The sequence below is a fragment of the Peromyscus eremicus genome, chromosome 20 (genome assembly GCF_949786415.1).
Source record: "Peromyscus eremicus chromosome 20, PerEre_H2_v1, whole genome shotgun sequence".
Lineage (NCBI taxonomy): Eukaryota > Metazoa > Chordata > Mammalia > Rodentia > Cricetidae > Peromyscus > Peromyscus eremicus.
Window position 1 is genome coordinate 24,490,773 of NC_081436.1, and position 18,528 is coordinate 24,509,300.

An 18,528-nucleotide genomic window follows, 5' to 3' on the forward strand; every position below is an offset into this window, starting at 1 on the left:
TTGTTTTGGGGTGGGTTCTGGTGGTAATTATGCTGGATCCCAGTCTCTGTAGGGAGGGTGAGATTCCTTCCCCATGCAGAAGCCACTTGGAGGGAACCGGCTCAGAGAGCAGATTCCAGCCTCGGAGCACCCCCCCCCCAACCCCCGGGTACCTTGGATGGGTGGGAAGAAGGTGCCTCTACCCAGGGGAACCCTCAGAGCCTCAGAGACTGCCAAGTGGGCCACACTGTAAGCCAAACCACAGGGCAGCGCCAGCTGCAGGTGTCTCCCGCAGCTCTGCCTGCTCCAGGGCCCTCCCTGCCATTCACTGGAGGCCCACTGTCTGTTCTGGAAATAAAGTACTTGACCAAGCCCTGATGCTGCTGTCTGAGTGGGGCCCCACACCTCGTCACCTGTCACTGAACAGATGGGCCGCAGAGGCCACCGTGGAGAGCCACGGGAGCTGGGAGTCAAAGGCAGGTAAGGGCTTTCTGGAGGAAAGGAAAGGGCAAAGGGCATATTGTCACAGATAGCGGGGTACGCAAGGAACCAGCAAGCTGGGTACAGCAAGGGGGGGGTAAAAAAAGAGAGAGAAGAGAAGCACTTCAGGGGGATGCAGGGAGGTGAGACCCAAGAATGAGCAGAGGATTTGTCCCCGGGGGCTATGGGAGCCACAGCAGGCTGGAGAGCAGAGTCGCTTCGCGTTTTACAACCAGCACCCACATCATGTTGGGGGAGCTGGAGGCAGGTGAAGGGAGATGAAGTCCAGGGAGGGGAAGACAGAGATGGTCGGAACAAGCGACGGGGGATGGGGATGAGCTGGAAGATTCATGACCCAGGGGCGCCCCCTGGAGGCAGCAGTGATAAGTGTCCCGTGCACAGAGCTCTGGAACTGACTAGTAGAGTGAAGGGGCCAAGGCTGACCATGAAGCAGTAGGAGACACTGGATCCTGCTAGGAAGGGATGGGGCCAGGCAGTTAGCGAGGCACCTGTGGATAAGGCACGAAAGGGTCACATGGCAGACGCCCCCCGAACTCCTAGCCCTAGGGGGCTCTGCTAAAATAGGGGGTCCCTAGTCTCTATTAACCTTAAAACAGGTGGGGAAGGAGACCACATCTTCTAACAAGCCTCCAGCTGGCTCCTGGCTGGAAAAGCGAGCTCACCTTTAGCAAGTGCACGTCCTCAGGGCTGTGGTGATGTTTTCCAAGCTGGGAGCGGGCATGAGGGTGCCCTGGCTCCTGACCTTAGTGCATCTCGGATGGTATAGGGACACTCAGAAGCTGGCGGCCCAGCTTCACAAAGATGGGAAGAATGCGTGGGGGGCAAGAGGGTGAGTGGCCAGGTGTCACAGCAGAAGTGGAGGGGTGGCCTGGGGCTTAGGCTACAGCAGGGCTGCTGGCGGAATAGGTAGCCTCAACTCTGACTCCTGGGTACAGGACTTAGTCACACACCCAGGACAGGGACAGTGGCAGGGGGCTCCAGGAAAAGTGGGTCTGCCTCACCTGAGTTTAAGCCCTGTCCCCAAAAGTGGCCCAGAGAAAGAGGGAGGCAGCCAGGCCGGCCTGTTCATTCAGGTTTATTTCATGGCGGGTGGGACACCACGGACAGATGTGTGCCCATCCCAGGTGGTGGAGACACGGGAGGGGCAGCTCAGCCCCTATCACACCCGACCCCTTCCCCATCACAAGTCCCCGGGGCAGCCTCGCGACTCGCCAGGGCACTCTGCCGCCAAACACATCGTGGCACAGGGGGGGGGGGGCCGCCAAGGTGATGCCAAGTCTGTACCTCCCTTCCTGCTTGGCTAAGTCCTCGCATGGTCCCTACCCCGTATCTGAAGCCGTCATTGTCCCACTTGGGGGCCAGGCTAGAGTCCCTCCCCCTAGAAGGTAACGGGCTGCAGACCCAGACACTTAGGGCTTCCAGGATCCCCCTTCCTCCCTGGTCCTCACAACACCCCTGTGAGGTAGGTGGGAGGAGGGGGTGCCATGGAGACAGAGGCTCAAGGAGGTGCTATGACAGGACGGGAGGGAGTGTATCTGCCATGCAGCAAAGGGACCCAGGCGAGGGGACAAAAGGGCCTGGGAGACAGGAGTGGGCAGTGCCACACTTTGGCCATGGGCAGGTGACTCTGCCTGGAGAGCCCAGGACCCACCTCAGGCCTTCCAAGGTCCCCGAGGGCCCCAGGCCTGGGCCTGGAGGCAGGATTGAGTCCCTGCCCGGCAGAGGCAGGCAGCAGTGACAAGGGACAGGGCAAGTCTTCCTCCTCGGGCCGGGGGCCCACCCCGTGGTACAAAAATAAAGGATTTCAGATCGGAACCCCAAGTCCCTGGAGGTGATCTGGGGGCTCACATCCGGGTGCCTCTGGCTTGTAATAGCTAGAAAATAAGAGAGGGGAGGGACAGAGGAAGAGGAGAGGGGGGTCAGAAAACCAGGGTGGAGGGTGAGGACAGGGGGATGCCGGGACAGGAAAGTTGGGGAGAGTAAGGGGGGGGGGGAGGGAGAGAGGGAGAGAGGGAGAGAGAAAGGCAAGTGAGTCCCAGGCTGGCTCTGGAGGAGGGGTGGGGCTGAGGCCCAAAGGAGGTGGAGTCAGGACCGAGGAGGGGAGAAACTGCCAGTCTTGGGCTGGTGGTGGTGGCAGCCCAGTGGGGGAGGGGGCGGGATAGGAGGGGTCGATCACTGCTTTCCCAGGCAAAAAGGGGCCACCGGAAGCAGCTGTTCGCCCCATCTTAGAATCCAACTGTGGCCCAGAGAGAGGCAGTGACCTGCCCAAGGTCACTCAGGGAGATCGGGCTGACTGGGGGCTACTGTCACCCAGTCAGAGATCAGGTCTTTTCCTGCCACGCTCCAATCCTTGGCAGGCTCTTGCCAACTCATCAGCCAAGGGACATCACATGTGGCCTGGCCACCCACTCCACAGAACTAGGGGGACACAGTACCCACATGCAGTGCTGCACGAGCTTCTAGACATGCGTGGTGGGTGGGGCAGAGGCACACGGCTAGTCCTCCCCTCCCCCACGCCTGGCTCCAATGCCGACTGACTACAGGCAGGCAGGTACAAGAGTCTCCACCTCTGGGCTTTGTCAGTTCTCGGGGCCTCACCCCAAGGCCCAGATAAGTTGAGAGAGTTAGGTGGGTGGAGAGAGAATCAGCCAAAAGCTCGGCTCAAGTCCAAAGACAAGATTAGGAGCACCCTCCTTGCTTCCGCCCCTCCCTCCAGCTCTGCCAGGCTACAAACCAGGGGCGGCAGCTCTGGGGGCGGGCGCGGGGCCGAGGAGCTCTCACAGCAAGCTCAGGCTTGGGTCTGGGAGGGTGCGGACAGGGACCTGCAAGGAGGAAACGTGAGGAGGCAAGCGGGAAGAGTGGGGCCTGTGGCCAAGGCCAGCCTCAGAGGTGTCCTGCTGGGTTGGAGGACATAGAGCAGATGCGGCCACGCCCCTCCTCCCCAGGCCAGGAGGCAGAAGGGGCCGGAAGGGGCGCAGGAGGCGGCAGGCAGGAGGATGCTTGGGGATGCAGGGCCAGGGGGCCCGGGGAGAGGGCACGGGAGACCGGGACTAGGGCAGCCCCAGGGTGGAGACGGGAGCAGGCGGAGAGGAAACCTGGGCAGGGGCAGAGAGGGAAGAGGCAGGGTGCAGATGAGATCCAGGAGGAAGAGGAGGTAGATGAAGATGAAGCAGGACCTCCAGCAGGAAGCGGAGGAGGAGGAGGCGGTGGTGGGAGGGAGAAAAGGTTAGCGGGATCCTGAGATGACAGGGCTGCAAGAGAAAGTGAGAGAGGGATGGTTATGGGCGAGGCGCCAGGCGCTGAGCTAACCCTGGTGGCCCGCCCCCACAGTTCCCGGCGGCAGCTGCTCCAGCAGGGAGAGGGCGGGAGGCCCGGGCTGTCATTAGCAATCGTCCTCTTGGGGGCGGGCTGCACCTTTCTCCTGGGCATCCGCCTCCACCTGCACCTGGGCCACCTCCACCTCCTCCACCTCCAGCCGCCGCCGCTCCTCCAGCTGCTCGTCCGTGCTCTGCGCACCCGCCGCCGACCAGGGAAGAGAGAGTGGAGACACTGACGAGGGGGCGGGGCTGCGGGCTGCTGTCCGCAGGGACCCCCGACCTCGGGACAGAGGGGCAGGCGGGAGGAAAGGGGCCTCTGAGAGAGGGAGGGCTTGCAGCCAAAGCAGCTGGTGCGTCTTCTCTAGCCCAAGAGGGATGCTCCAAGACCAGCCAGGCTGCTGTTACAGAGCCCGGCTATGCGGGAAGGGCTGGAAGAGGAGCCAGTGGGCTCCTGGGAAGGCCTTACTTTGGCAAGATGGATCCAGAGCAGGAAGCCAGGGTTGTCCCAGGGCAGTCACCAGCCAGATCTAGATGCCAGCAACAGTGTCTGGCGGCCTGGGCCAGGTTGGTGACCCAGGGAGGCAGAGCAGCAGGGCACCCTGAACTCTTGCAGGGAGCAGCCAGCCACTGGCATGGCCGGGCAGTGGCAAGGGGGATCACAGCAGGGCTGAGTGGGGACACACAGGAAGCCAGAGTTCCTAAGACTCCTGCACATGGGCACAGCTTCCACCTTCCCAAGCTGGATCGGGCCTATTGTGTGGGCCCCACTGCAGGCCCAAGGGTACTGGACCTTATTCAGTTCTTCCCCACAGGCTGGCTGCCAACTGAGCCCTTGGGAGCTTGCTGCCAATGCCAGAGCCCATAGGGCTCATGACACCATTCCGGGAGGCTCTCCAAAAGGCCCAGGGAAGGGTAGGACTATGGGATTTCCCCATCTTGACCTAGGCTGACGTTTAGGCAGTCACTAGTCCCTGGGAAATAAACCAGCAGATGAGAACCCAGGAGTTCCAGCCTGGAATCTCCAAAGCGCTCACCTCTCCTTTCAGAGAGAATACAGCAAAGACGTGAGAAGAGAGACTTGCCCAAGGTCGTACAGGGCAGCATGCCACAACTGGGCCACTAGTTCAGTGTGCTCTGCCTCGTGCTTCAACACCTGTCCATGTGGCCTCAGGAATAAGAGGCATCAAGCCCACCCTGTCTGTGCCCTTGCCATGGTCCTGCCTAACTGCTCCCCAGCCTGGGCCAAAGGTGTGAGCTGACTGGACTGTAGTGGCATGGGATGGATGGCGTTGGCTGTGACCATGACCATGAGCGTTATGTGGGTGCAGCAGGAGAGAGGACGTAGCAGCAGAATGGGGGAGAGGTGCTGTCTTCACACAGGGCAGGGACTCACCTTGGTCTTACGGCTGGACTCTGAGCTTAGGCCGTGTGGGGAGCTGTGGAGTTCCTTAGACACCACACACAGGAACTCGGCCTGGTCCTCGCTGCCATAGTTGTAAGAGGAGCCGATGTTCACCAGCTGGGGGAAGGGTAGGACTCATCACCCTCTCTGCCAGTGGAGGGCAGGAGAGGCAGTAGTCTACTGGAGGACCCGCAGGCCAGGGACCAAGCCCAGGAGCCCTCCACATCCTCCCCGGGGTCCTACAGATTTGCTCACACCATTTCTAGGTTTTCCGAGACAGGGCCTCGAACTCACTATGCAGTTGAGGGGGACCCTGACTTCCTGCCTCTACCTCCAGTGTAGATGTGGCTCTCCTAATAGTGGGTATGACACTAGTGCCGATGGGTGGGGTCCTACCCCAAACTAGAACCTTTCCTGATGGCTCTCTCAGTTTCACAAAGGCCTTGTGAAGGAGGTGCCGTGACCTCACATCCCAGAATGCAGAGGCTGGGAGAGGAGCTGGCTTGCTCCAGTAGGAGAGTGACAGAGGGCAGGGCTGGAAGAGAGGGTGCCCTCCCGTCCTAGCTGGCTGCTTGGTCTTCCTCACAATGACTATCCTGGAACCCCAGCCTTCTCCTCCAGCTTCCTGTGGGAAGAGGCTTGGGGGGCTACGTGCACAGTGAAGTAGCTCAGCTCTTCTCTTGTTCTCAGGGCAGATTGGACCTTGGGTTCATTTGGGGGGGGGGGGGCTCTACGCCTCTAGAAACCCAAGAGGCAGAGCATAGCCCTGCGGCTGATAACAGGAGTCTCCGTGGTGAACCGCATATGGCCTGGAGACACAGCTGGTCACACTTGTACCTTGGGAAGCCATCACCTGGGGCTTCCAGGAAAGAGGAATGCTTATCACCGTGCATGTCTGTCATGAGACCCTGGAGGTCAGGCCCAGGGTGTGGCAAGGATTCCACTCAACTCTGTGCTTCTGGTCTCCTATACCTGAACTGTCCCTGAGGACCAGGGACTGGCTGCTATGCAGACCCCCAGTGACTAGGATGCCCAGGGGCAGGTGTTCCCCGCCCACTTCTCAGTCCACCTGTGCCCGGCAGGTCCTTTCCTAGTCTTGCTTAGTTCCATTCGAGAAGACGCTGAGCTTGGGCTCGGGGGAGGGACTGGAGGCTGAGACTGCAAAAAGGACAAGCTTAGGGTGTCCCCTGTACCCAGCCCACCTGCTCGAAGCGCCAGCCATCAGACATGGTGGAGACCATCTGCGTGAGCTCTTCCTCCTGGCATTGTAGCACACGGTACACATGCTTGGGTGGCACCTGTGGGCAGAAGGGTCACATGGAGAACACCTCTAAAGTCACCAGCATCCAGCTGCTTCTTCCCCCATCGTATAACCCTAGATGGAGGGCAAGAAAGTGACACCAGGGAGGAGGGAGCCACGCTCTGCATACCTACTACGTGCCGGATGCTTCCTTCCGAGACCCTCATGCATTACAGAATTTTTTATACTGAGGCTCTCAGAGAGGTTCAGTTACTTGCCCAGGGTCACCAGGTGAGTCAGGGCCTCACCTCTTTAGCTCCTGTGGCTGGGAGGTGATGTCTCACCCTGTCCCCTAGAAGCCTGGGGTTCGAGCTCTGAAATGCCAGCCCCAACAGCTCATGTGTACCTACTGGGGACTGCCTGACTCCATGAAGTAGACATTTACTCATCCTGCATGGCGTTGGGTGGGGGCGGGTGGGTGATTGTACTGCTGTTGGCATCCTCGGTGAGCAAGGGTAGCTAGGCAACTTTGAGCATCTCTACTTTCCACAGAGGAAAACAAAGAAGGGCATGATAACCCTTGGTCACACACACACAGCAGGAGCTCAGTCAGGGGCAGAACCCTAGCAGTATATATCCAGGCTGGGACTGTGCTGAGCGGCCTGGGAGGCCTCCCGGGACCTCTCCCCTCACCTTCCCCCCACCCCTTCCCTCCACTGGTCCTGCTTCTTCTCTCCAAACCTGGGTCACTGTGTAGTCTTTCTCCTCCATCCTGTCTTTGATGATTCGGATCAGGGGGCCAATGTTGTAGAACTCAGCTTCCTCCAGGACCCCTGGGACACAGAGCAGCCTGGTCACCTCTACCGTCTCCATGCCCCACTCTCCCCCAGACCCACTTCCTGCTCTGGTCACATTCCTAGACAGGGTCTATGAGTTCAGGGGCCAAGAAAGAGGGAGCATTTCAGGTCTAGGGATCTGCTCAGTTGGTAGAGTGACAGACTAGCACGGCCAAAGCCCTGGGTTTGATCCCCGGTACTGCACAAACCACGAGTGGTGATAAACACTTGTAATCCTGGCACTTGGGAGGTAGAGGCAGGAGGATGAGAAGTTCAAGGACATCCTTGGCTACATAACAAGGTTGAGCCAGCCTAGGCTATATGAGACCTGGTCCAATCCAAACAAAAAGGAACATTTTTTTCCCCTTGGTCCCCACATGAGAGGCTGAGATGCCACTCTTCAGCCAGCCCTGTCTTCCTGTGCCATGATGAGCATGTGACTCAGTACCTGGTGAACCTGGGGCTGTTTTGGGCATCAAGAGAGAAGGCTCATTGGGACTGTGCCCTAGAATACTACAGAGAGGGCCTAGGCCACCCACGGTGTGTCCTCATTCATCAAACACATGCTAAGTACCAGGCCTGTGCTGGGAACATCACATTCTTTATGGCACTTGTCAGAACTAGAAGTGAGTACTTTCATTATGTCCACTGAACAACCAGGGAAACTGAGGCTGAGAGAGAAACAGCTTGTCCAAGGTCATATGACCTGTAAACCGCAGAGCCAAGGCAAGCTCCATCTTCAGAGCCCCGGACCCCTCACTAAAAGTCAATAAGCTTTTGGGCACCCCCAGCTACCACTCATAACTGTTGGTAAAGCTCTTAGGGGTCCGGTCCATCAATGGTCCCAGGGCACAAGGGAAGCAGATGTCACCGTCTGTGTGTTATAGACGGATCTGAGAGATCAAGTCAGCCATCCCTCCTCCAATTGGTAAAGTGCAAAGAACTCTGAGGAGTCTGGACTACAGGAAGTCCCTGCAGGGCAGGGGGATGCTGGGCTCTCTGGGGACAGGGACTACCACAGACTGTTAATACCCTCTCAAAACTGAACCTTTGAGACCTAACCGCCACATGATAGAGGGACTCTGGCCAGCGGAAGGGGAAGAGTCATGAGATGGAAACCCAAGGAAGTGGGAGCTCTGAAAGAAGAGCCTGACAGCCAGTGAATCCCCCTGCCTGCGTGCAGCACACAGGTGAGCAGTTGGCAGCCAGGAGGAGGGTCAGGCCGGAAGCCTCGAGGCTAACACACTGACCCTGAATCCCAGCCTGCAGAGTAGAAGGGGTCAGTGGCTGTTGTTGTAGGGCCCTGGCCTCTGGTACTTCCTTACAGCAGCTGGAACTGGGTCAGGGGTCACTGTGATCTCTATGGGTGCTCAACTAATACGTGCCGGAAGGGAGAGTCAGCAAGGACCACGGCCTGAGTGACAGAAATCTCCAACCCTGAGCTGTGTACCCCAGGCTAGGCAGCTTCGTGCTTCCCACTGCTCAGTGTGGTAGTGACTGTCACTACCCTTCATAGACCCAGAGAGGTTAGCTAACATTTCCACGGCCACACAGTAAGCTTCCTCCTGAAATCCATCTCTCCAGATATTTCCCCACCCCGCCTGAAGATGTGAGAACACCAGAGCTCTGAAGAGCTAGAACCTGTAAACAGGTGTTGGCTGTGATGCAGCTGGAGTGTGAGCCTCCCAGAGGGACCTGCTCCTGAGCCCAGGCCCCACCCACGTGATCTGTTCCCCTTGGACTGCTAGGCAGCTAGCTGTAGGCCGGGTAGAGTGAGCTACCTACAGTGAGCTCTGAGTGTGATCATCTCCCTGTCCTTTGGGGAATCTTCAGATCACTGTACCCCATTGGGGTCAGCCAGAAATGATCACTGCCTAGAGTAAGGGCTGTGTGAAACACCCACAGATTCACAGGACTCATCTGCAGTCCCAACATACACTCTTCCAAATGTGGGTCATGATGCCCATTTTGTAGGCACTAGTGGAGACCCAGAGAAGACTGACATGTCCAAGCTGGCCTGGCCTGACCCAGAGCTACACTCAAGTGTACAGAGGAGAGCTGATTTGAAGATGACTGTAGTCCCTGTCCCTGGCCTGTTCTCCACACTGTTTCCATGTCAGCTGGGCCCAGATGTGAGCCTCCACAGGCCTGGAAAGGGCAGAAGTCCTACCAGGAACAGCACCCCAACTCCCCTGACAAGCCACTGGGCTGCAGAAGCAGCCAGCTTTGGGAACTCCGTCCACTGGCTGATGGCAAGCACCTGCTTGGGAGACACAGAATAAGGCAAAGGCAGCCCCAGCTCTTCTCCCAGCCAGCCTGGAGCATCACAGGCCACACCAGGTCTTCCTGAAGGCTTGGGAGAGAAAGGTCCTTCCCAAAGGCAGTGGCGGAAGCCTCAGGGGCTTTCCTGCCTCCCTTGATCCTCTTCCTGTTTCCACATTACTTCCCCAACAGCACTCAGTGACAGCTTGGGTCTGTCAGCCTGGCAGAGACCTGGAGAATGGGACCCCACTCCAGGACAGGCAGAAAATAATGGGGGAAAGTAGATGTCACCCTGGCTGTAAGAATGGTTTTAGAACTCCCCCGAAGGCTCTAGTTGGCTCCAGAGAGCCCCAGACCAGCCCAATGAACCAACTCACCCTCCTCAGCCATATCCTTGTCCAGCACCAGCTTGCCATGCCTGAGGAAGTTCAATATGGGCCCGAAGTAGGTGGGGTCACGGTCAATGAGGTAGGCCCCGGTCTCATCCTGTAGAAATGACCACAGGAAGTGAGAGGTGTGCAAGCTTCCCCAAGCCCAGCCCCACACATAAGCTCAACTCACCACAGGCTGGAAAAGGACTGCAGGGAGAGAGGAAGGGGGGTGAAATGAACAACCAGGCCCTGGGTTCCAGCCCTGCCTCTGCCTTTTCCAGACTGGGTGACCTTGAGCCAATCATCTGGCCTCCTGAAGCATCTCTTCTCTCCCCCACAATCAGAGGATTAAGTGTGAGCATCAAGTGTGACCGGACTATTGAGTGGCCCCTAGCTCAGCACAGGACTCAGTGAAACCTCCCTCTTCGGAAAGTTTCCCTCCTGGAGGCTTCCCCCTGAGCCAACCCCACTATCCACCAGATGTCTGCAAGTTTCCAAAGGAGCTGCTCTCTGATTGGACACTTGCAGCCTGCAGGGAGGCAGGACTGGCATCAGTACGACCCCATCAAGAAGCAGGGGACTCACCCAAGGACACAGTGTGAGAGGGCCACAGAATGGGGGCCAGGGAACTTTGACAAGCCAACTCCAGAGGCCTTGCACATGAAGAGGCCAAAGTCAGAGCAGAGAAGTCCGTCCCACTCCCCACTCTTCCCAGGTCATTCGGGCGGGGAGTTGGCGGGAGAGCAGGATGAGCCCACAAGTGGTATCCTCTAGGCCAGGGCTCTTCTCCACATTAAGCTCAGCTCCAAGACACCCAAGCCTCCTCCACCCAGTTCCCTGCACCCCTCAGCTGCCCACACCCCAAGGGCGGGGAGAAGCAGCCGCATCAACTCCTAACGCTCGAGTCAGCCAGGGCAGCACGGCAGGCCGGGCTTGTCGGTCCCTCAGTACCGCCAACAGCAAGGGAGCGTCCCGGATCCAGGGCAGCGCTCCAAGGCTCCAAATGGCCGCGGCCCGCGCTGTCCCGTTGTCACGGCAATGGGCACTGAGATCCCTCTCTGCTCCGTTTCCTCCCCCTCCTCCTGCCCGGGCTTCCCGCCTCTGGATCCTACAAAAGCTACGCCGCCTAGGCTGGAGGCCGAGGGACGCACAGGCCGGACAGCCTCAGAGCGCGGAACCCGGACGCCGCCGTCCGAGGGCTCACCCGATCCGACTGCAGCTCTTCGCCTTGGCACAGGCGGCTGAGGAAGGACTTCTGCTCCCGGCACAGCGTCTGGCGGGTGGTCAGGAACACCGTGCCCCCTACGTTCAGCCGCACCCACTTGCCCCAGCCGCCCCCGGCTCGGCCGCCCGCCCCCACCGGTGGCGCTGCCTCCCCGGCCTCCATCCTCATCGCCAGCCTCGGTGTCTGCATCCTCCCCTCCGCGGGCTGCGGGCGGGTACCAGGCGCGGGGTATGCCGGGAGCTGTAGTCTGGAGCCAGGGCTGGGATGCGCAGCGCCTGTCCTGGTGCATCTCGGACCGCAGGTCCCGCCCCACATTACCTTTACTGGCGGCCAGACACCTGGTCTCTCGCTTTGGCCAGGCCAGACTGCTTGGTTTGCAGAAGGCCAGGGCTGTGGGAAAACAGTGATCCCCAGTCGGCTAATCCCCCCCCCCATTTGTTCTTTGTGCGGGGGCCCCAGCTGAGGAATGCCTGACCTGAGAAGAACTTTCTGCCTCCAGAGATTCCTATATTTACCTATACCTACTTTTTAATAGATGCAGGTGCATATGCGTGCACATGTGCATATGTGTGTTGCTGGGGATGGAACCCAGAGTCTCTCGAATGCTAAACCACACCAGCAGTATTTCTTTTTGTCCCATGTGTGGTGAGGACCACAGGGATGACAGTGAGTCACCTCTACCTCCTCCTAAATTCTTTGAGGACATGCAGTTGGATTTAGGGCTGGCTGAACATTATTTCTGTGTGCCAGAAAGCTGTGTGAACATATATATATTACTCATCTAAGCTTCCAGCAGCTCTGCCAGATTGGTACCACCAAAACCGTGGCACAGATGGGGCCACAGAAGAATAGAGACAGTGGTACATTTCCTACTGGAGTCTGTTTCCTCTGCCCTTCCCAGGGCTGTCAAGGATCAGGCCAGGGCTCCCACATTAAAGCCCAGACCTTCTCCACCCAGCTTCCTGCACCTCTCAGCTACCCACATCCCAAGGGCAAGCAGAAGCAGATACATCAACCCCTTTCCCAGCTGGAGTCAACCTGGACAGCAGGGTTTAGGGGGATGAAGGGGATATGAAGGCAGCCCTGGTTTGTAGGGCTTATGGGGCTGATCACAAAGGTCACTGGTCCGCAGGGATGGAGAGAGGGGAGAGGTGGATCAGGTGGGATCAAGAACAGAGCTAAGTCTGGAGGGACAAGAGCTAGAGCACTCTGGACGCCAATCTTAGGCTGGTCTGAAGGAAACAGAGTCTGCTTAAGAGTGAATATCTGGAAGATAAAGTTCAGGTACCGGCTTCCTGATGCCACCTGCTTCCATAAATATGATAGAACTGAAGCTTGGAGGTGAGGCAGCTGGTAGCCTGCACAGGTCTACTTGCAAGATGGGGGGAGGGAAGTTGTGGAATACCCCTTCCCCAGCTGCCTCGCCCAGTCCTTGAGGAGTGTGGGCTATGCAGCTGGGGAGACACCAGGCTCTCAGCAAAGGAGGAATGACCTTGGGGTGGTTTGGGGGGATGGTCACCTGGCATTCCAGAGGATTATTGGGATGGGAAAATGGATGGGCAGGGGGAAATGGGGGGAAGCTGTTTTAGGGATGTGGTTCCTGCTGGTCTCCTCCCCTCATTGCTCAGCGAGCTCCTGAGGATGGTTGTCCCTTTCAGGACATCACAGCAGGTACCAGAAGTACCAAACACTGGACCTGACCCAGGGAATGGTCTAGTTTCACTTTCTGTTGCCGTGATATAACATCCTGCCAAAAGCCGACTCAAGGGGAAAATGGTTTATTGGGCTCACAATTCCAGGTCACAGCCCTTTGTTGTAGGCAAGTCAAGGAGGCAGGACTTGATGCAGCTAGTCTCATCCACAGTCAAGGGCAGAGAGAGAACGGATGCAAGTATGCTCAGTTCACTTTCAATACTCTTAGACAGTCCAGAACCCAAATTTGGGGAGTGGTGCTGCCCAGAGAGGGCTGGGTCTTCCCACATCACTTAATATAATCAAGTGTGGCGATACTTTGTGCTCTAACAAAGCAAGCTTGCCTGGAGATCAGAGTACGGAGCTAGCTAGCCACTAGAGGCCAGGCAGTGGTGGCACACACCTTTAATCCCAGCACTTGGGAGGAGGAAACAGGAAGTAGTATGGCTGGGTGGAGAGAGGAAGTGATAAGGTGGGGTGGAGACAGGAGCTCGGCCCCTTTTGTCTGAGGATTTGGTAGAGGTAAGAAGTCTCTCTAGTGGCTGGCTCCTTTACTGATCTTTCAGGATTTACCCCAATATCTGGCTCTGGGTTTTTATTATTAAGACCAATTAGAATTCACACTATAATCAAGACAGTCTCCTACAGACATTCCCATTGGCTAACCTGATTTAGGCAATTCTTCGTTAACTCTCTTAACAGGTGATTCTAGACCACGTCAAGTTGACAGCTGAAACTCACCCATCACTGGGGAGGTGAGCGGAGCAAACCTTGTAAGGATGGGAATCAGCTCTTCCTCCTACAGCCAGGGTCCTGTTATAAGTGCCTGACCACAGACATCAAAAGCTTTCAGCAAGGACAAGTTCATCATCCACTGTGTTCCCAAGACCATGCTCTGGGCGTTCTGTTATGACAGTGGTGTAGACCACAGCCACCAGAGCAGCAGGTAGTGTTCACTGAGGGCTTTTCCTGGTTCAGGTGGTACCCCACTCATGGGCTGTCATCATTCTGGGACATCTAAGACACGGATCTTACGTCTCCTTGCCTATCTTACAGTAGGTAAAATGAGGCTCAGAGGCTGTGGGCTCCTCCTAGTTAGTGTTGGAAGAGGCTGTGGAGAGCAGAGCCAGCCTTAAAGCTTTGTCTCAATGACCCAGAAGCCATCCCACTCTCCTGCCCCCATGGATCCGCAGTGGCAGTCTAAAGGTGAAGAGACCAGAGTCCATACAGCTGGTCCAAGCAGGCCAAACGGAGCCCAGCACAGGTCTGGGCATTGTCCCATTTTGTCTCCAATTCTGGAGGTGTCCGGTGGAGGCTGGGCCAGTACCTTGAGGCCCAATAAAGAAGAAGGCTGACCTCCAATTTTCCCTCTTTCAGAGTCCCTATCTCTTTGGACACAGAACCCCCTCAAACAGACACCTAAACTTCTCCCCCTGTGTCAATGTTTCATTACTGTGAGACAATAACCCGGGTAAAATAACTTAAAAGAAGAAAGAGTTACTGTTTTGTTCATAGTTTCCACGGTTTACTGACTTTTTAGGGTCATGGGGGGTGCAGTACTAGGGACTGAATGTAGGGTCTGCTCACCTCATGGCAGTAAAGAAGAAGGAGGTAAGGGAGAGAGAGAGAGAGAGAGAGAGAGAGAGAGAGAGAGAGAGAGAGAGCACTATAGAAACCAGGGATAAGATCTACTATTCCGAGGCATGCCCCACAGTGACCCACTTCCTCCAAGTAGGTCCTACCTCTGGAGCCCAAGCCCATTCAGCTCGGAACTCATCATCAATGGGTTAATCCATTGATAAAGCTAACGGCTTCCTATACTAATCACCCCCGATAGTGCCATCAGCTGAGGACTAAGTCTTCACCTATGAACTGGGTGAGGGCACTTCCTATCCAAGCCACAGCCCATCTGAAGTGACACCCTCACCAATGAGGGTCACAGCCAGAGCCGGGTGACAAGATCCAAGGCCCCCCGAACAGCCAACAGCTGCCGCTGCATTCCTTCCTGTGTCTGTCTGGGCTTCAGTCTGGCCCTTTTTGGGTGGGAAAGCAAAGTGTACCAGGAGGATCTTCACCTGACTGTGGAAAGGGCCTTAGTCCTTCTCTCCAAATGACTCTCATGTGTCACTGGGTTTGCTGAGCACCTACTTTGCGCCAAGATGGAAACCTGGAGATGAAGATGTCAGAGGTGGCCCCTCTCTTCCCAGAGGGCTTGCTTGGCTCAGGGAAGGTGGGTTTGAGAGGGCTAGATAAAACCTAGACTCGAGGCAGCCTAACGGTTAATTGTGCATTGTTATTTGTGGTTTATTTGCTTGGGGTTTTTTGCATGCTTACCTCAACCTTCCTCAGAGGATAACTGGGAGACACCAAACACTCTTTAGATACTTTCCAGGATGGTGGCTGAGTCTCAAGAGTCACACCTTAACTGCTAGCTGGTTCCACGGCCCCCTGCGGGCCCAGGTGATGCTTTTCCACGATTTAGTGTAACAGGTAAGAGCAGAGGCGCAGGGGTGCGGACTCCCAGGCAAGGACACTAACCAGCGGGCCAGCTTTGTGGCTCAGCAGCTGGACGGCCTGGGAAAGGTCACAGACCCTCTCTCCACCACATTCCCTACCTGTGAAATGAGAGCTACAGTGCTTGCTTTGTGCAGTGGCCTGTGAGAAAGCAGTCAGCCAGCAGGCAAGGCCTAGAGGTGCGTGCTCACCGTGCCACCTACGCAGAGGCCAGAGAGTACCAGCTCTTGTGAAGCCAGCCAGCTATTCCGTCAAGATCAGTGCTTGAGCCAGAGGCTGCCTCACTAGCCATGGATGAACCAGCCTCCCACCCACTCCTTGCTGAGGCCGGAGGGGAAGGCAGGAAGAGAGGCCGCCCCTAAATGCTCCAGTGCTGAGCCTCGTGGCCTAAAGTGATCCTCGAGGCGCCCTATGACAGGGACTCAGAATACCCACTGGGGTCTCTCTGAGCACATCGTGCGTGGGTTGCCCTGTTTTGAATCTTCTCCTTGCATCTGAGTGGCTTGTGTCATCACTGCTGGCAGTTGATGAAGATGTCATTCACTCCGTTCTCCTCACCTCCAAGTTCAGAATGTCAGAACATCGCGACGAGCTTCAAGTCCTTGTTTGGTTCCTCAGATCAATTCCACCCCTGCCTGGGGGGCGGGAGCTGCTGCACATCCCTCCGTGGGTGCTGCCTGGAAGTCAGCACCTGGTGAGGTCACCCGAGGAGAGGCTGGGAATGGAGTGGGTCAGGGTGCACACATCTGGCCACAGGAACTATTCGTACTGAGCAACAGGCTTCGGAAGTCTAGGGTCATGGTCCTCTACTCATGACAGGTGGTTAGCTAGGTCTGTGATCTCATCAAACTTCACTTGACACTAATCGAAATAATTAAGCCATGATGTCATTGCACTTCCCAGTGTCCTAACAGGCGGTAAATGTTGGCTCCCATGACTGAACACCTACTGTGTGCTGAGCCTTGGCAGGAGCAACATCCTGGGTGTATGTGGGGGAGAGAACAGACCCACAGGCCTGAGTGTTCCTAACAATCACCATGTTTTTACCTAGAATGTTCTAGAATTTTAGCAGATGTTCACCAAGCCTGTCCCAGGGGTGGGGATTTGGTTTAGAGAAAGCCCAGGTTGAGGGCACACCTGTAATCCTACTCCCTGGGAGGTGAGGGCAGATGGGCTGTTGAGACCCTGTCTCAAAGCTAGCTAGATGTCTCAAAATTTAATAATTAATTAATTAGAGGAGCTCTCCACCCTTCTCTTGAGCTCACAGGAAGGGCCCATAACTGTCTTCCACTCCACGGGGTGCCTTCTTGCTCACTTACGTTGTGAAAGGGCAGTCTGAGGCCAGGCATAGTGGCACATGCCTTTAATCCCAGCACTCGGGAGGCAGAGGCAGGAGGTGAGTTCAAGGCCAGCCTGGTGTACATGGCGAGTTCCAGGAGGAAGGAGTACCTGCTCACATTCGCAGAGACATTCCTGGTGATGGGACAGTAGCTGGGTGCCAGCCGGGCCTCTTGAGCCTGGGCCTGGGAGCTGCTCCCTCTAGCCAGCAGGCGGCGCCCGTCAGACCCCTCGGTCCTCCTGTCCCAGTTCCGTTAGGATCCAGGTGGTTGGGTTTTCAGAAGCCTGGCTCCTAGAACGAGAGGCTATGACCTGCAACTTGTTATCAGTCTCTTCTCAACGTCACACTGTGTATCTCCCCGGACCCCGGTACTGGCCACCCCAGCCAGGCACACGGTAAGTGATCACTTTAATCCCAGTCCAACTGGAAGAGGCAGCTGTCCTGGGAGGACCCAGAGGGAAGTTCTGGATCCCTCCCCCCCCCCCCCCCCCCCCCCGACTCACATTTGACATCCTCTACAGAGGCAGTTCCTGCTGTCAGCTAAGGATACAAGAAGAAGAAAGGAAGTGAGAAGGCGTCCCTGTTCTGGGGGCCCTTCTTCTGGTGGGACTTTCTTTGTGGCTAGAACATGTGACTTGAGCTGACTCGTTTTTTGTTTTGTTTGGTGGTTATGGTGGGCGTTCTTTGGAGACCTCCCTTCCAGGGCAGTGCCTCCTCTGATTGGTCCTTGGATACTGCTTGAGGAACAATGCTAAAGAGTCCGGGATTCACCCAGTGCCTAGCCCCCAATGCCTAGCCCTGGTACAAAGCTCCCTTAGAGAGCCCATCTCTCCATCATCTCCTTAGCTAGCCCCAGGAAAATCTGTGGACAATCTGCACCCTGTCTAATAGCTAGGAGCTGCTAAAACGGAGAAGATTCAAAACAGGGCAACCCACGCACGATGTGCTCAGATGAGACCCCAGTGGGTATTCTGAGTCCCTGTCATAGGGCGCCTCGAGGATCACTTTAGGCCACGAGGCTCAGCACTGGACAATCTGCATGTTTTCTGAGCTATTTGGCTTGCTGGCTTTTCCAAACCTCACCCAACCCCTTATTTTTGAGCCTGCTGTATCCAGGACACCCGGCTCAGCAGAGGTCTGCAGGAAGCCCCTTCACTCAGAGAGGGAGGGTTCTCAAGTGCACCCAGGTCACAGTGGGAGCCTGTCTGTCCTCCAGCTGTTCTGGGACTTCGTCCGTCTCTACACTGGACTTCCAAGATGAATCCTTAACCACTTCCGTCAGGATAACAGCTTAAGATGGTCTTTGTGCATTGTTTTTAGAATGTGGTCCAGTTAGCAGCCCCAGTGGAGATGGAATAGAAAAGCTGTATCAAAACAAAACAAAACAAAACAAAACAAAACAAAACAAAAACAAAAAACATTCCATCTTCAGGCTTAAAGAAATGTCACAAAAATTACACCTCCTGGGACTGGAGAGATGGTTAAGAGCACTGACTGTTCTTCCAGAGGTCCTTAGTTCAATTCCCAGCAACCACATGGTGGCTCACAACTACCTGTAATGAGATCTGGTGCCCTCTTCTGGCCAGCAGGGACACATGCAGGCAGAACACTGTACATAATAAATAAACCTTTAAAAAATTACACCCCCTAAAACCCCCCTAAATGTCAATTCATTACCTTTGTCTATCATCTCCCTTCCGTCCCTCCCTCCCTCCCTCCCTCCCTCCTTCCCTTCCCTCCTCCCTCTTTCTGTCTTTTCTTGCTTCCTAAACTGTTTTTTGAATAAACTGCAGTCAATGGCTTCTTCCTCCTAAACTCAGCAAAGGTTTCTGACAGCAGGGCATTCCCTC

At 56.3% G+C, this 18,528-nt stretch overlaps 1 protein-coding gene across 5 annotated transcripts; it reads right to left on the reverse strand.

The window, feature by feature from the left end:
• Nucleotides 1–1,539: 1,539 nt before the first annotated feature.
• Kctd17 (potassium channel tetramerization domain containing 17) lies at nucleotides 1,540–11,329 on the reverse strand. 5 transcript variants are annotated; one of them, XM_059247203.1, is made up of 9 exons: nucleotides 11,113–11,329; nucleotides 9,915–10,023; nucleotides 7,181–7,272; nucleotides 6,402–6,497; nucleotides 5,191–5,316; nucleotides 3,895–3,988; nucleotides 3,657–3,731; nucleotides 3,215–3,302; nucleotides 1,540–2,354 (listed from the first exon to the last, which is right to left on the reverse strand). In XM_059247203.1, exons 1-9 carry the CDS (start codon nucleotides 11,320–11,322, stop codon nucleotides 2,285–2,287), a joined length of 960 nt encoding a protein of 319 aa, XP_059103186.1. In that variant the 5' UTR covers nucleotides 11,323–11,329; the 3' UTR covers nucleotides 1,540–2,284. The 5 variants fall into 5 exon arrangements, with proteins under 5 accessions (XP_059103186.1, XP_059103185.1, XP_059103184.1 ...); XM_059247202.1 differs by lacking the exons at nucleotides 3,215–3,302; nucleotides 3,657–3,731; XM_059247201.1 differs by lacking the exons at nucleotides 3,215–3,302; nucleotides 3,657–3,731; nucleotides 3,895–3,988.
• Nucleotides 11,330–18,528: the final 7,199 nt, after the last annotated feature.

Bases quoted from the DNA above. Each gene is read 5' to 3' on its own strand.
- Kctd17 (XM_059247202.1), bottom strand. From the start codon at position 11,322: ATGCAGACACCGAGGCTGGCGATGAGGATGGAGGCCGGGGAGGCAGCG. The intron at 10,024-11,112 runs GTGAGCCCTCGG...TCATTTCTACAG, and splicing joins AAGAGCTGCAGTCGGATCGG to GATGAGACCGGGGCCTACCT. The intron at 3,989-5,190 runs GTGAGTCCCTGC...GCGGGTGCGCAG, and splicing joins AGTCCAGCCGTAAGACCAAG to AGCACGGACGAGCAGCTGGA.